The 18,207-nt window shown below is 46.0% G+C and overlaps 1 protein-coding gene across 2 annotated transcripts in view; it reads left to right on the forward strand.

Moving 5' to 3' along the window:
- Positions 1-13,381, forward strand: part of eif4e1c (eukaryotic translation initiation factor 4E family member 1c) — a 50,577-nt gene extending 37,196 nt beyond the window's left edge. For both annotated transcript variants that reach the window (XM_072478777.1, XM_072478778.1), the window contains exons 5-7: positions 885-998; positions 9,880-10,019; positions 11,713-13,381. In XM_072478777.1, coding sequence (XP_072334878.1) covers positions 885-998; positions 9,880-10,019; positions 11,713-11,827 — 369 coding nt within the window. In that variant the 3' untranslated portion in view covers positions 11,828-13,381. The remainder of the gene's footprint in view (positions 1-884; positions 999-9,879; positions 10,020-11,712) is intronic.
- Positions 13,382-18,207: the final 4,826 nt, after the last annotated feature.

Genomic DNA, 18,207 nt, shown 5'->3' on the forward strand with positions numbered 1-18,207 from the left:
TCAAGGAGAAATGGGAAGCAGAGTTGGGAATGGAGATCGGTTGGGGAGTATGGAGTGAGGCACTGCGAAGGGTAAACAGGACCTGCTCTTGTGCAAGGATGAGCCTGATACAGTTTAAGGTGGCGCACAGGGTGCAAATGACTCGGGCGAGAATCAGTGGGTTCTTTCAAGGGATAGCAGATGAGTGTGAGAGGCCAGCGAATCATGCGCACATGGTTTTGGGTTGTGAAAAATTGGGAAGATTCTGGGCGGGAGTGTTCGCGGACTAGTGGAGCCAGGATAGTGGAGGAGGGAGTGGACCTGGACCCTTTGGTGGCAATATTTGGGGTTTCAGAGAAGCCGGAGCTCGTGGAGAGGATGAAGGCCGATGTCATGGCCTTCGCTTCTCTGACTGCACGGTGACAAATTTTGCTGGAGTGGCGGTCGGCATCGCCACCGAGGGTAGCAGCATGGTTGGGTGACCTGTATGACTTCCTGCGGTTAGATAAGATAAAGTATGAGTTAAGGGGCTCAGCAGGGGAGTTTGAGAAAAGGTGGGGGATGTTTGTGACCGTGTTTGAGGAGCTGTTCGTCGCAGGGGGGTGGGTGAAAAAGGAGGAAAATCTGTACAAACTGTATAGCTGATTGTTGCGAAGAATGTTTTCAGGCGTGTTTATTTGGTGTAACCTACTTTGATACAAGTTTGAATAAAATGCGTGGAGGAAGTTACCAGTTGAAACAACTCTGGATGAATAGTTTGTATTGAAATGGCTCGAGCTTCAAGACTGGGACAGGTCTTGGGGAGGTTGACGGGAAATGTTGTTTAATTTTGTGCTTCCTGTCAATGCACTGTTTTATTAGTGAAATCATACATACAGCTCATTAACATGCGGCTATTTTAACAGGATGGTATTAAACCGATGTGGGAAGACGATAAAAATAAAAAAGGAGGAAGGTGGCTAATGACACTTAACAAGCAACAGAGGCACAATGACTTGGACCGATATTGGCTGGAAACGGTAATTGATGCTTTCTTGGAGAATAAATCCTGCCATGTAGACTACACTCTGGGCAACCCTTGTAGAGTCCTGAATTTTGAGCTTGATTATAATTGGCTTGTATTCTTTTAAACCTGCCAATCCTGGTACTGGAATAAAATAAATGGGCCAGTTATACAGTTTTCTAGTGGCATTGACGTTTATAGCACAGAAAACGGCTTTTCATCCACTTGTTTTGTGCTGAGGAATATATGCTCCATATGAGCTTCTCACCCTGTCAGCATATCCTGTTATTCCTTTTCTTCCTCTGCCTTATTTAGCTCAGCCTTCAAAGCATCTATGCTGTTCGCCTCAATACTCTCCGTGGTGGGCAGCACGGTGGCGCAGCACTGCTGTCTCATGGCGCTGAGGTCCCAGGTTCGGTCCCGGCTCTGGAGTTTGCACATTCTCCCTGTGTTTACATGGGTTTCACCCCCACCACCCAAAGATGTGCAGGGTAGGTGGATTGGCCTCGCTAAAATTGCCCCTTAATTGGAAAAAATGAATTGGTACTCTAAATTTAAAAAATAAACTCCGTAAGAGCAAAATCTACAAACTAATCATTCTTCGGCTAAGAAATTTCCTCCTGAATTCTCCATTGAATTTATTGGGGATGATCTTACATTTATGGTCACTGCTTCTGAACTCTCCCACGAAGAAACATCATCTTTGAGTTTGGCCTATCAAACCCATTCATAATCTATCAGATGAATCATTGCTTATCGAGAAAAAAGAACCCTACCCTTTTTTTGAGCCTTTTCTGATGAGTGTTCTTTCTCAGTTATGCATCATTGTAATAAATCTTTTTTTTTTTGCTTATTTTCCTCCTTCTCCAGTGCCTCTATATTCATTTTAAAGTATAAACGGTGGTGCAGTGGTTAGCACTGCTGCATCACGGTGCCGAGGTCCCAGGTTCGATCCCGGCTCTGGGTCACTGTCCGTGTGGAGTTTGCATATTCACCGCATGTTTGCATAGGTTTCGCCCCCACAACCCAAAAGATGTGCAGGTTAGGTGGATTGGCCACGCTAAATTGCCCCTTAATTGGAAAAAATTAACCGGGTATTCTAAATTTATATTTTAAAAAAATAAAGCATAGAGGCCAGAACTGTGCACAATGTTCCAAGTCTGGTCTAACCAAGATTCTATACAACTTTCACGTAACTTCTTTGTTTTCCAATTTTATCCCTCTGGAAAAGAACCACAGCGCTTGGTTTACAATTTTGATGATTTGATTGACGGGTGTTGCTATTTTTGGCGATTTGTGTATCTGCACCCATAGATTCTTTTGCTTCTCTACCCTGTATCAACTTGCTTTCCGAGGAGTACATGACTTCTATATTCCTCTTACCAAAATGTACTACCTCACATTTATCTATATTGAATTTACACGTCTGTTCTGCAAGTTTATTTTTCTATTTCTGTATTTTGTTGCCATCCTCATCTAATAACTGTATCTCCCAAATTGCAGCTGTCCCCAGAAATTGTAATTGCATTTCCCTTTTTTTATAAATTTAAAGTGCCCAATACATTTTTTTCAATTAAGCAAACTCCACACCGACAGTGATCCAGAGCCGGGACCGAATGTAATTGCATTTCCAATTTTTTTTTTTTAAATTTAGAGTATCCAATTCATTTTTTCTAATTAAGGAGCAATTTAGCCTGGCCAATCCACCTACCCTGCACATCTTTTGGGTTGTGGGGGTGAAACCCACGCAGACACTGGGAGAAAGTGCAAACTCCACACGGACAGTGACCCAGCTGGGATCGAACCTGGCACTGTGGCGCACAGAGGCAACAGTGCTAACCACTGTGCCACCATGCTGCCCCTGAATTTCTAATTCCTTTTTTAAAAAAAAAATTTAAAGTACCCAATTAATTTTTTCCAATTAAGGGGCAGTTTAGCGTGGCCAATCCACCTACCCTGCACATCTTTGTTTTGTGAGGGTGAAATCCACGCAAACACGGGGAGAATGTGCAAACTCCACATGGACAGTGACCCAGAGCCGGAATCGAATCTGGGACCTTGGCGCCGTGAGACAGCAGTACTAACCACTGCACCACCGTGCTGCCCTCTGCATTTCCAATTCCTGAGCACAAATCTGAATATTTCATTACCTTTATCTGTTTTATCAGTTAATACTTTAAAGAATTGAGTCAGGCTGATCAAACGTGATCTGCCTTGGCTATCCTTGATCATTTTTGGTTTTTAAAAGTTTTTGTATTGTATCTTTGAGCAAAATAATTCCATTAGGTTGCTTATCACTGGTATTATGCTAACTGGTCTATCATTCCTGGTACTCATTTTTAAGATATAACAATAAAGTTAATAGCTAATTGGTTGCGATTATATAAAAAAAAAAAAAAAAAAAATTCTCTGTTAGATATACGAAGATGCAAGGTTGAAAATGAATCTGTTCCATTGAATGAATGTCTGAGATTTTCACCAGGCAGCAATGAAGCCATCTGTATAAAGTTAAGAGTGGCAATGGTTGGCATCAGTTCTTCAAGGACCAAATGAATCCAGGGTGTCTTCTCTGACAGAGAGGAGTCTGAGTGACTGGTTTTGGACTATCTCAACTGAACTCCAGTTTTGTAACCTGCATCTACTGAATGACATTTAGCAACATTAGCAATCTTGGATCTCATGAATGATCAGTGTGAGGATTGGATGTTCATCACTTGAATGCTGTTCTGCAGTGCCTTATGAGACAGTGTGCAGGGAGCTCTACTCTGAACCTTCTCCATGTGATGTCTGTCCTGAAGTGTTTAATGGAATTGTGCAGATGAAGTTTGAGCTGTCTCAGGCTGGCGCACGAAGAGGACGCATTTACCTTCTTCGGAGCCTCCTCCCATAACTCAGCCTCCAGCCCCCCCCCCCCAAAAGCTCCTCCTCCCACTATCGGGGCACCACCCAATCCATCAATTCCTTATATCTCTCTGACACCCTGCCCACTCCAACCTCTGTTTTCGACAGCACCTTATACTGCAACTCTGGGGGCCGCAGATCAGGAAAGGACGGCACATGTTTTGTCACATAATTCCGAACCTATAAGTATCGGAGCCTGTTTCCACTGGACAGCTCATACTCCTGTCAGCCCCTCCAAGCTCGGGAAGCTGCCCCCCACAAATAAATCTCCGAACCGCTCGATCCCCGCCCGCCACCAACCCTGAAACCCCCTTCCAGTCCCCCCGGAGCAAACCTGTGAGCCCCACAGATCGGAGCCCAAACCGAGGCCCCTTCAAGCCTCAAGTGCTGCCGCTGTTGTCCCCACACCCTCTGGCCGCCACTACCACCAGACTTGTGGCATGTCTACCGGTGAAAACGGCAGAGGCGCTGTCAACAATGCCCCCAAACTAGTACACTTACACGAAGCTGCCATCCGCTCCCATACCTCCCCCTCCCCCTCTACCCACTTCCTTACCATGGCTATATTTGCCGCCTAATAATAATTCATTAAATATGGCAAGGCCAGCCCCCCCATCCCCTGTCCCCGCTCCAACAGCGCCTTCTTTACTCATGGGGCCTTCCACGCCCACACAAATTTCATAGAATGTACAGTGCAGAAGGAAGCCATTCGGCCCATCGAGTCTGCACCGGCCCTTGAGAAGAGCACCCTACTTAAGCCCACACCTCCATCCTATCCCCATAACCCAGTAACCCCACCTAACCTTTTTGGACACTAAGGGCAATTTATCATGGCCAATCCACCTAACCTGCGCATCTTTGGACTGAGAGAAACCGGAGCACCCGGAGGAAACCCACACAGACACGGGGAGAATGTGCAGACTCCGCACAGACAGTGAGCCAAGCCGGGAATCGAACCTGGGACCCTGGAGCGTTGAAGCAACTGTGGTAACCACTATGCTACCGTAGTGCCCAAATTTGAGTGTGTGGACAGTGTCGAACCCCTAATCCAGCTCCTTGCCTGCTGCAAAAACCAACTCAAATTGAATCCAATTCATGGTCCCCACAAGAGAGACATACCAGATTCAGTTATTACACCTGATCCCATGCTCATCTTAGCCTAAAGGCCAAGAAATCCTGATATCAACATGTTAACTTTCCTAAAAAAGACCTTGGAGATAAAAATCGGGAAGTTCTCGAATACAAACAAAAATCTCGGGAGCACAGTCGTCTTCACAGACTGCACCCGCCCCGACAAAGCCAAAGGAAGCACATCCCACCTTTTAAAACTCCCCCTTCATTTTCTCCACCAGCCGAGCCAGATGCAACTTGTGCAATTGCTCCCATCCCCGCGCCACCTGGATGCCCAGGTACCTGAAACTGGCTCCCGCTACCTTAAACAGCAGCTCTCCCAGCCTCCTCTCCTGCCCCTTCGCCTGGAACGCAAAGACCTCACTATTCCCAATGTTCAACCTGTACCCAGAAAACCGGCCAAATTCCACCAACATGTCCATAACATCCCCTATGCTTTCCAGTCAGTCCTATATATACAGCAACAGGTCGTCCGCACATAGCGAAAACCTTATGCAACCCCCCCCCATCCCCCCACACACACACACAATCGCTTTCCAACCCCTAGATGCTCTAAGAGCCATTGCCAGTAGCTCTCGCGCCAAGGCGAAAAGCAACAGGGAGAGTGGGCACCCCTGCCTCGTCCCATGGTACAACGTAAAGTACCCCAAACTCACCCAATTCATTTCTTTTCTTTAGAAAATATTTTATTGAAGCATTTGTAATTTTCACAGTCTAACACATTAACATTTTAAAAAAGAAAACCCGCGTGGGCCGACACACGCAAAAAACCTAAAAAACAATGTCCCCCACTGCCCACGCCCTATTCCCTAATTACCCGCAAACTGAATTCCCTGTCCTTATCTAACATTGCCATGCCTCCTATTTTCTCCCCCCCCCTCTCTCTCTCTCTCCTTACTGCTGATCAACTTCTGACATGACGCCCGAAAATCCCTGCCAGAATCCCCTCAACTTCGGACATGCCCAGAACATATGCACATGGTTAGCCGGGCTACCCCACACCGCCCACATCTATCCTCCACCTCAAAGAACCTGCTCATCCGGGCTACCGTCACGTGGGCCCTGTGGACCACTTTGAACTGGACCAGGCTAAGTCTGGCACAGGATGAGGATAAATTGACTCTCTTCAAGGCTTTTTCCCACTTTTCCATTTCCAGCGCTCTTCCTAGCTCCTCTATCCACTTCCGCTTCACCGCCCTGATCGGGGCCCCCTCCCACTCCATCAACTCCTTGTATATCTCCGAAATCCACCCCTCTCCAGTCCCAGTTTTTGACATCACCTTATCCTGTAGTCCTCTCGGGGAGGCGAGGGAAGCTTGGAACCTGTCTCCAGACAAAGTCCCGGACCTGAAGATATCGAAATCCATTCCCGCCTGGTAGCTCAAACTCCTCCTCTAGTGCCTTCAAGGTCGGAATGCCCTCCTGTATAAATAAATCCCCAAATCTCTCAATCCCTGCCTGCTGCCACCTCCTGAAGCCCCTATCCAGCCTCCCTTGGATAAACCGGTGATTGTTACAAATCGGAGACCACACTGATGCCAATCTCATGTGCTGCCTCCATTGTTCCCCACACCCTTGGGGCTGCCACCACCACAGGGCTTGTAGAGTACCGAGCCAGCGAGAACGGCAGGGCCCCCCTCTCCGTGACTCCGCTCCAGGAGTGCCTCCTTTACTCTCGGGGTTTTCCCTGCCCGCACCTCCCCAGATCCGTCCCTCGACAGCAACCGCCATCTAGTCTCCATCTCCTGCCTCCTGGAAGTCCCCTAATCGTCAGCAGTCTCTCTTTCTCTCTCTCTCTCTCTCTTTCTCTCTCTCTCTCTCTCTCTCTCTCTCTCTCTCTCTCTCTCTCTCTCTCTCTCTCTTCCCCCCCCCCCCCCCAATATCACTTATCAGCTCACCCCCCACTTCGCTTCCATAAGCCAGCCTTACCAGCTAGCCTAGCGGATCGCGCCCCTGGCACCTAAAAGTCTACCAGCTGCTGGATCTTTCCCCCCCCAAACTCTTAACAAGTTTTCAAAACAATGGCACCAAGCACAGAAAGCAAACACACCACTTAAGGTCTAAGCTCAATGGCCCACCCCTCCCCCTTTATCTTATCAATCCCATCACCTTCAAACAGCCCCAAACAATGGAAGTGAAAACAAACAGGATAAATGGAAAGACAGAAAAAGTATGCATGTAAAAACTCAAACAGATGTCTTTCCCTCTTAGAGAAACTCAATTTGAGAACATTTCTTCACACCCCTCCATTTTTTTTCTCTCTTCTCTTTTTTTACACAAAAAAAATGAAGAAATTGTGCCTTAGTACATACACTGAAAGGTCAAAGTTAGGTAACTCCGAGAAATCCTTCTCTTCTCGGTCATCGCAACTCAAGTTACAGTGCACCACAGAACGTTTTGATTTAAATCGCTACTGACCAGTTTTTTCTTTTTTTTTAAAGTCCTTATGGGTCCCCCAGGTTGTTGTCTTTCATAAAGACCACCACTTCTTCCGGCGAGCCAAAATATAGTTCCCGGTCCTCGTAGGTTACCCAAAGACGGGCCGGGTAGAGCAGCCCAAATTTTATTCCCTTTGCATACAGGGCCGCTTTAACTTTATTAAAACTCGCCCTCCATTTAGCAAGTTCTGCTCCCAAGTCTTGGTAGACCCGGATCTCGGCTTCTTTGCATACAAACCTTTTTGTCTCCCTAGCCCATCTCATGATGCGTTCCTTGTCCAGCAATCGATGCAGCCTCACCACCATTGCCCTTTTGGGCTCACGACCCTGGGGCTTGCGCATAAGTGCCCTGTGAGCCCGGTCCACCTCCAACGGCCTTTCGAATTCCTCTGACGCCATCATTTTCTCGAACATCTTCACAACATACGCCCCGACATCCGATCCTTCCTTTCCCTCTGGCAGACCGACTATCTGAATGTTCTGCCTGCGGAAATGATTCTCCAGGTCTTCCACCTTTTCCAGCAGCCGCTTTTGCCGATCCTGTAAAATGCCAGTTTGCAGTGCCATTCCAGTAGACTGCTCCTCTTGCTCCGTCGCCTGCTCCTGTAGCTTGTGGATCGACTGTCCCTGGACCGTCACTGTCACCTCCATTCGGTTGAGAGTCCCCTTAATCGAGGCTACCACCTTGTTCAGGTCCTCCGCACACGCCTTATGATGCCGGGCGAACTTCTCATACAGGTATGTAACCAATTGATCCATCGACCATTGAGCCGGCGGGGCTGGACCTGGCTTCTCTGCCATTGCAACCACCAAGCTCAGATCCTCACTTCCAACCAGCTTTTGATTCCTTCTTTTGCGATTACTTTTTAAGCGTAGTTCCATGGCCTTCTCCTCCTCTCACATTTATCCACTTACATTAGAAAACATTTCTGCGGCATTCCAGCTTAAAAGCCGTTAAAAAACAGCGTGAGCTGCTAAATGTGCGACCTTTCACAGCATGGTCGCCACTGGAAGTCCACCCAATTCATTTTTACGCTCACCACCGGTGCCTAGTACAATAATCAAATCCAATCCACAAATCCCTGCCCAAACCCGAACCGCTCCAATACCTCCCCCAAATATTCCCACTCTACCCGATCAAAGGCCTTCTCCGCATCCATCGCAGCCACCACCTCCATATTCCGTCCCTCCAAGGGCATCGTTATGACATTTAACAGACGCCTGATGTTAGTCTTCCTTTTACAAATCTCGTCTGGTCGCCCCACATCACCCCCGGCACAGTCTTCAATCTGCGAAGCCAGAATCTTAGCCAACAACTTGCCATCCACATTCAATAGTGATATTGAATGTGGATGGTTTCTTCAGGATCGGAGATATTGAGGCCTGCAATAACGTAGGGGAGAGCTCGCCCGTCTCCCTTGCCTCATTAAATGCCCTCACCACCGGGGCCCTGGGTCTCCCGAAAACTTTTTATAAAATTCTACTGGAAAGCCATCCGGGCCCAGGGCCTTCCCTGCCTGCATTGCCCCCATGCCCTCTGTCACCTCCACCAGTCCATTAAGTGCTCCCCGCCCCTCTACCAGGCCCTGCTCCACTCTGGGGAATTCCAGCTCGTCCTGAAAATATCCCCCCCCCCTTCCACCCCCCCAGCCGGGGCTCCGATTCATAAAGCCTCCTGTCGAATACCTCATACCCCATTCACCCCCATGGGGTCCAATACCACTCCACCCTGCCGATCTCCCTCGGAGCCCTTTGCTTCCTGAGCTGGTGGGCCAGCGCCCTATTAGCCTTCTCCCTGTACTCATACACTGTCCCCCCTGGCCCTCCGCAACTGCACCAATGCCTTTCTTGTGGATACCAGCCCAAATTCCATTTGGAGCTTCTGCCTCTCCTTCACCAATCCCACCTCCGGGGCACCGCGTACCTCCTATCCACCCGCATGATCTTGTTCACCAACTTTGCCATCTCTGCTCGCTCCTCCTTCTCCAGCTTTGAGCTGTCTCAACATGATGAATCTCCTCTGGGTGTTTCATAGCACACCATTAGCTTACTGTCACCTTCTGAAGGGTGATCGGGATAAAATAGAGAAAAATACAGCACAGGAACAGGCCCTTCGGCCCTCCAAGCCTGCGCCGTCCATGCTGCCTGTCTAACCTAAAACCTTCACACTTCCGAGGTTCGTATCCCTCTATTCCCATCCTATGCATGTATTTATGCATGTCAAGATGACCCTTAAATGGGATGGGCAACAAATAGAAGTACGAACATCTCATGAAAGAATGTTTTAGAATTTAACATATTTTACGATGGCAGAGTCGAAGGCTTTCTGCGTTGCTGGTGGCCTAGCTACCTGCAGCACATTTGGAATTGTTGGAAAAATTGAGTGTAGTGTGTAACTGTCCATTGTCTTTCTATCCCATGCATTAGCTCCTGTGCCTGATTGGGGAGGCCTTTGATGAGTCGAGTGACGAGGTGTGCGGAGCTGTTGTAAATGTCAGGCCGAAAGGTGACAAAATAGCAATCTGGACAGGGAACTGCCAAAACAGAGAAGCAATTGTTTCAATAGGGTAAGTGCCAATGCTGTAAGCCTCTGTATTGAAGGGTGTGGGGGTGGGGTTCTGTATCATGCTGTGATTTCAGGACAGCATGGTGGCGCAGTGGTTAGCACTGTAGCCTCATGACGCGAAGGTCCAGGTTCAATCCCTGCTCTGGGTCACTGTCTGTGTGGAGTTTGCACATTCTCCCCGTATTTGCATAGGTTTCACCCCCACAACCCAAAGATGTGGATTGGCCACGCTAAATTGCCCCTTAATTGGGAAAAAATGATTGGATACCTATATTTTTTTTTTTTAAATGCTGTGATTTCTATTTTCCATTCCCTCTTGCTCTATTTTAGGTCTTCCCACTATGTGTGCCCTTCCTAAAAGGACATCAAAATACAAAGAGATTGTAAAAATTGAGTCTTTATTCATTGCATCAAAACAGGTTACTTGTTAATTCTGATGCAACTGTTTAAAATTCTTAAAGTACATGTCAAAGACCAGTTGAGGGATCTGGAATGAGGTTGTGGAAATGCAAGTTAAAATTTATATTTTCGAACCGAGAACCGGAGACACTTGAGAGTTGTGAAATTTCCATCCTAGGTTACTGATTGAGCCTGCAAGTGTTAACATTCAAATTTAGATTGGATTAGCAACGGGATTGGAGAGATACAGGGACCGGGTGGGTAAATGGGATGAACACCCAGATGTACTGCTCGGGCCAAATGGCTTGTTTCCATGCTGTATCGTATCTGTGTAATTCACCAGCTTCCCAGCACTGTTCAGTATTGCTGTTGGGCAGTTCCACAAAACGTAGCACAGTGGCCCTGGTAGCACTGTAGCACTGAGCCCTGGCATCTTCCCCTTTTCCCCCTTATATGGGGGGATGCGAGGTGATCCACCCTTTCTTGTGAAGCTGAGTTGACCCCAGGTAAGTCACCCTGATTGATAAAAGGGGTGGGAGTATTGCCCAGAACTTTATAATTAGGCCAAGATATGTGTTGGATTAGTTCACGGTATCAATATTCTGGATTAGTTCACTGTCTCAATATTCTGTCGTGATGGTGCCACCTCTTGTTGGGCAGTTCCAAACCACCTCCCTTGGGGTGGTGCCCTCACTTGTCCTCTGCAGATAACCAGCGGAATTCACTGAATAATCAACAAGAGCTGGGCTGCAATTATTTTTTTTCCCCTGCTTGGTCAGTGTGGCACAGTGTATGTCCACAATTGCTGACCCAGTTAGAAGTGAGCTAACTAAGCAGTAAGCAGGGCTTTAGCCTGGGACCTACTGTGCAGTTTGGCTCATCAGTGTACTTATCAGGCTTCAGCCAAGCATCTTTACAAAAGTGCTGGTGGGCTAATGCGAAATGAGGTGTGCTGCTACAGACCTCCAGTGCCAGTCTGATGGAGGGGAAAGAAGCCATCGCTGTAGGTAAGCTGTGATAAAGGGAGAAGACAAAACTGGAATTCTCTGATAAAAGCAGGTCAACAACTGATAGGTACAAAGACAGATTAACACTTTGGGTGGGACCCAGCATCCCAGTTCCGAGACATTTCGTCTAAAACTAACCTCTTCTTCAGGTGCTGATAAATCCATGAACCAACTCCACTTTCTTCTGTTCTTCCAGAATAGCACGTCACATTAAATGCCAGTAATGCTTTTGATTTTCACTCGGTGTTGTTGTTTCTATTTTCTAAACAAACTAAATGTATTTTACAGGCAATTGTACAAAGAACGTTTAGGAATTTCTTTGAAAGCTGTTATTGGTTACCAGTCACATGATGACACGTCTAGCAAAAGTGGATCCACAACAAAGAACCTATTCTCAGTTTAGGGAATAGTCTCAAATGCAGCAAACAAACTGAAATTCATCTGGTAACAAGGGTAAAAAGAACTAAAACATTGGATCTGTCGACACAAAGACACTTGCAGTAAGCAGGAGCTGAGTGAGCCATGTTCTGAGATCATCCTTGCAGCTGGTCAGGTCCTGTTTCTATTGGCAAATGAAAGGATGATGGAGGAAGCCTGACCATTGGGTCTATCGGAAAAAATTTTTTAGGGCTCAAATTTAACACTAGCTGACGAATAGACTGCACATTTTCCGTTTTTGATAGCCATTTCTAACCAATCACTAGTTTATCACAAGTTGCCGGTAGCTTGGTGTGTACTCACCACACTTCCACTTCCGTACGGGCAAAGGGCAGGCACCAATGCAAACTTCGCTGAGATTTTACCAGACTTGCTGCGTGCTGAGAGCTGTCTGAATTTTAGTTGATGTTGAGAGCAGTAGCACAAAGTAATGGCAGATTGGTTAGTAAACTTGAATTGTTAAATCTGCAGTATTTGCAAACTGCAGGTACAGTATCGAAGTCTTTCCTTGTATGAAGCGCTCATCAAGGAGCAGCCTTCTACATTGGAAGAAGTGGAATCTGGCACAGCCAGATCAATCATGCTGTTTAGCCGAGGGGGGATGTGCTTGTGTTTGGATGGTTATTTTAGCCTCCAAAATGCCTGAGCTCAGTACAGATGGGAGTTCTCTGGGCAGTGTTCTGCACTTGCGCCTTCGTGTGGGAACTTGCTACTTTCTCCCTAAAGCTGGATTTGAATTCAGAATGGGAACCAACTGCTAATGCTCATGTCCTTCTCCTCCCCTTCCAGAACTCTCTCCAGGAAGTGATGTTCATAATACAGTTTACATTTATGTGGCAGTGTTAAATTATTCAGAGCCCTGTAACAAGCAGAGCAGACACAAGGGAGGAAAAAAAGACAGAAATGGTACTTTGCCAGAAGTTGGCAAAGAATTCTAAAATGTATATTGACCCTTGTAAAATGTGGGAGCCAATCAAAATTAATTCACTATTAAAACTGCCTGGCTTTGTTTTGGTGTTTTTCTCACCTGCCAACCCCCTCCCCCTCCGCTGTTTAAACTTACTTTGAATGACTTGGAGTATACTGCTTCTTTTACTCATAACCTGCATTTCTTTGTTACCCTCTGATAACCTGAGTGCCCAGAAACATTCCTGCTAATGTTTGGTCTGCAGCCCTGTGTTGATTTTGATCACTTGAATTTTGAGGTGACCTTGTTCATACGTGGAATTATTCCATAGAAAATATTATTTTCTTAAGGTATTTAACAGTTAAAAGCATTGCTGTGAATTTAATTTTAAGGTTTTAAAAGGATGTTAAACAGCTATCCTTTTTTGAGATTCATTGATTGGATTTGTACGGCTTTTCACAGCAGATGAAATCAAAATTAGAAATTAGGGATATTGCCTGATGAGCAGGAAAACTGATGCTTTTAACATCCTTTCACCAGTATTTTCTCATTTGGTATTGTGCATTGTATGAATTCCAGAACTTGGTAATAAATGCTAATATTGGAACGATTTGTGAATGATTTCACGACTGTCATTATTGATTGTGTATCAAGCCACACATTAACAACATTGATAATATCTGATTTAATATACATTTATATTGGAAATTGCCTTTGCCCTCTTTGTCTATAAACTCCATGCACAGAATCTTCAATCAGCACAATGAGTGAGTCTACTCTTCATCTGGGATACAGTGAGGATCTCTCACCAGGGTTCCTGCGGAAGAGCTATGGCTGCATGAAGGAAACCACTATCTCAGCAGTTGAGATTCTAATAATTGGCAAGTTAACCAGCTATCACTGTCCAGACTTGTATGATAGGCTAGCTGGTGCTGTTGAACCCAGGGATAAGGAGTGGAGGAGAGTATTCTGTGCACACTTCTCATCCTCCTGCTCTCTGCCTAGGCCACCAGGACTCACTCATAAATGACAGTAAAAATCTGTTTACCAAGCTCCTGGAGACCTAATGAACTGGAATAAAGATTTAACTGATGCACTTGAATGGCAGAAATATGTAGAAATTATGCCAGTCTAAATGAAGAAAGCCCGTGGTGTTAAATTCAAAAGGCTGAGGGAGGCACGGTGCCACAGTGGTTAGCACCGCTGCCTCACGGTGCCGATGACCCAGGTTTGACCCCAGCCCCGGGTCATTGTCCGTGTGGAGTTTGCACACTCTCCCCATGTCTGCATGGATCTCACCTCCACAACCCAAAATGTGCAGAGTAGGTGGATTGGCCATGCTAAATTGCCCCATAATTGGGGGAAAAAAGGAATTGGACGCTCTAAATTTATTTTTAAAAAGGAAGGAAAAGAAGAATTAGTCAGGCTGGGAAATCTCACGCAGGATTGTTGCAGTAATCGTCAACGCTGACGATTACGGTGGATGTAGGAGCAGAATGTGATGGAGCTGTTCAGTTGGAGAATAAATGCTAGCACAGACTGATTCTGTGTTGTAATTTCTGTGTACTATTTTGTACTATACTGTTTTAGTCTTAAATTGCTGATGGGACTATTATCCCCTGAGGTCAGTGTGACACGTCTTTGTCTGTAAACACTGCCAACATGTGCAGGGAAGACTGCATCAGAGACAAAGACTGCAACGGAATCAAAAGCAGTTTTAACAAAGAAATATGTGGTACAATTTTTTAAAAATGGAATGATTTAGAGTCTGTGGAAAACCTTGCACTATTTGGACTTGAACAGGAATTAGACATCAGTGAGAAGAGAAACCAGCAGTTAAGAAAATGTCCTACGATGTTCAACTGTCAGAGTGGGGCAGGACTTGCAGGAAACCCATAGTGGTTATCCTATGTCAGGAAGGGAGCACGAGGAACATAAGAATGGGTCCTTAAGGCCCTTATACCTTTTGCTATTCCGTTAAAACATGGCTGCTCTGTATTTCAATTCCCTCTACCTGCCTTAGTTAAGAATAAGAACATGAGAACAGTGTGAACCAGGTTAATAGACTTGAACAGGTTGATATTAAGAAGGAGGATGTGCTGGAAATTTTCAAAAGCATCAGGATAGATAAGTCCCCAGGGCCTGACGGGATATACCCAAGGTTACTACGGGAAGCGAGGGAGGAGATTGCTGCACCATTGGCAATGATCTTTGCGTCCTCACTCTCCACTGGAGTAGTACCAGATGATTGGAGGGAGGCGAATGTTGTTCCCCCTATTCAAGAAAGGGAATGGGGAAATCCCTGGGAATTACAGACCCATCAGTCTTAAGTCTGTGAGCGCAAAATATTGGAAAGGACTCTAAAAGATAGGATTTATGATGATTTAGAAAAACATAGTTTGATTAAAGATAGTCAGCATGGCTTTGTGAGGGGCAGGTCATGCCTCACAAGCCTCATTGAATTATTTGAGGATGTGACGAGACACATTGATGAAGGTCATGCAGTGGATGTGGTGTATATGGATTTCAGTAAGGCATTTGATGAGGTTCCCCATGGTAGGCTCATTCAGAAAGTTAGGGGGCATGGGATACAGGGAAATTTGTCTGTCTGGATACAGAATTGGCTGGCCGAAAGAAGACAGCGAGTGGTAGTGGATGGAAAGTATTCCACCTGGAGGGTTGAAAAGTGACAGATGGAGTTCAACCTTGATAAATGTGAAGTGATTCATTTTGGAAGATCGAATTTGAATGCCGAATACAGGGTTAAAGGCAGGATTCTTGGAAGTGTGGAGGAACAGAGGGATCTTGGGGTCCACGTACATAGATCCCTCAAAGTTGCCACCCAGGTTGATAGGGTTGTTAAGGCGTTTGGTGTGTTGGCCTTCATTAATAGGGGGATTGAGTTTAAGAGCTGTGAGGTTTTGCTGCAGCTTTATAAAACCCTAGTTAGACCACACTTGGAATATTGTGTCCATTCTGGTCGTCTCATTATAGGAAGGATGTGGATGCTTTGGAGAGGGTACAGAGGAGATTTACCAGGATGCTGCCTGGACTGGAGGGCATGTCTTATGAAGAAAGGTTGAGGAGGCTAGGGCTTTTCTCACTGGAGAGAAGAAGGCAGAGAGGTGCCTTGATAGTGTGTACAAGGTGATGAGAGGCATGCATAGAGTGGATAGCCAGAGACTTTTCCCTGTCACGAGGGGACATAATTTTAAGGTGATTGGAGGAAGGTATAGGCGAGATGTCAGAGATAGGTTCATTAAGAGTGGTGGATGTGTGGAATGCACTGCTAGCAGAGGTGGTGGAGTCAGAATCATTAGGGATATTTAAGCGACTGTTAGACAGTCACATGGACAGCAGTAAATTGAAGGGGTGTAGGTTAGCTTGATCTTAGATTAGGATAAATGGTCGGCACAACATCGTGGGCTGAAGGGCCTGTACTGTGCTGTACTGTTCTATGTTCTAATACTTCTTATCGGAGTACATGCTCTTATCAAATGCAAATTGATCAATCTGCTTTCAAATTTTCAACAAAGTCCGTTCCAGGCTTCAATGTTTTCTGGCATCATCCCTGAACGATCATTTTTAAAATTATACCCCTCATGGTCTCAGTTCTCCCATCAGAAAATGTTTCTGTCTACACTATCATCAATTTAAAACACCTCAATTTTATCAACTCTAATCTTCTGTATGCAACATATCTTCATAAAATGGGCAGCTCAGTGGTACGCACTGTTGCTTCTCAGAGCCAGGGAGCAGGGTTCGATTCTCAGCTTGGGTCACGATCTATGGAGTCTGCACGTTGTCCCGGTGTCTGAGGATTTCCACCGGTTGCTCCCACAAGTCCCGGAAAACATGCTTGTTAGGTGAATTGGACATTCTGAATTCTCCCTCAGTGTACCCAAACAGGCGCATAGTGCAGGGGATTTTCACAGTAACTTCAATGCAGTATTAATGTAAGCTTACTTGTGACAAGATTATTATTATTTATCCCGATAAGCCTCAGTATCATTCGCAAACAGAAAATGCTGGGCAATCTCAGCGGGTCTGACAGCATCTGTGGCGAGGGAAGGGAGCTAACGTTTTGAGTCTGGGTGGACTCAGGACTTGATTGGAGTCAGGACTCAAGGTTAGTTCCTTCTCTCGCCACAGGTGTTGTCACCTGAGATTGTCCAGCATTTTCTGGTTTTGTTTCAGTTTCCAGCATCTGCAATCATTTGCTTTTATCCAGTATCATTGTGATCAGTATATTATTTTTGAGATGTGGTATCCAAAACTCCAGAGCCTAGCTTTATACAACAGTGGCATAACTTCCACCTGTTGAATTGTTACTGCAAATAGAATAATTTGGGAGTAATTTGTGGAAATATTGGACTTTAAACGGACCTGAGTTGTGTCTTTTTAAAAATTGGATGTTGGGACACTGAAGATGGCTGATGACTGCGCCATTAGCCACTGACAGGAATGGCTGCGGCTATTCTGTGGAATAATGGGGCATCTTTCTCATTCGAGAGACTTGTAAAACACATTTGAAGTCTGATTGCCATCTCTGTCAGACAAAGGGCCCTGACCGATGAACACGCCGCCCTTGGGTTAAAAGTTAGGCTGCCGACCTGCCAAAGAGGGAGTTGGGCATTCTGGAACTCTGCATGTGCTGAGAAACATGCAGGTGGATTGGACATGCTGAAAATTGCCTCCTCGTGTCCGAAGATGTGCAGGTGGGGTGGGGGTTGGGGGGAATGGCGCAGGCCCAACGGGCCAAATGGCCGCCGCCTTCACCGTAGGGATTCTATTAAACAGCAGCTAGAAGTTACTACACCTGTAAAGGCAATACAGTAACTGGGAAAAGAAACTGAAATCTGTCGATTGGACTACAAGACACCAAACCCAACTTTACTGAAAGAATGCTCATCAGACACATCTCGCCATCATTTATTCCTCAAAGAACAAAGAAAGGTTCTCCCTTCCACAACTCAAAGATGTGCAGGATAGGTGGATTGGCCGCGCTAAACTGCCCCTTAATTGGAAACAATTAATTGGTTACACTAAATTATTTTTTAAAAAAGAACAAAGAAAAGTTCAGCACAAGAACTCAAAGATCATGTATGGCTTATTTATATTTACTTTTAATCCATAAATGTGCATGTGTGTTATCATTTGGGGCAGCACGATGGCACGGTGTTGAGCACTGCAGCCTTCCAAAGCCAGGGACCCGGGTTCAATGCCAGCCTCAAATGACTGTGGAGTTTGTACGTTCTCCCTGTGTCTGAGTGGCTTTCCCCCGTGTGCTCCGGTTTCCTCCATCAGTGCAAAGATGTGCTGGTTAGGTGGATTGGCCATGCTCAACTGCCCCTTAGTGTCCAAAAGGTTAGATGGGGTTGTGGGGGCATGGGCCTAGGTCGGGTGCTCTTTCAGAGGGTCGGTGCAGACTCAGTGTG

This window comes from Scyliorhinus torazame, chromosome 16 (assembly GCF_047496885.1).
Source record: "Scyliorhinus torazame isolate Kashiwa2021f chromosome 16, sScyTor2.1, whole genome shotgun sequence".
In the NCBI taxonomy this organism is placed as follows: Eukaryota; Metazoa; Chordata; class Chondrichthyes; order Carcharhiniformes; family Scyliorhinidae; genus Scyliorhinus; species Scyliorhinus torazame.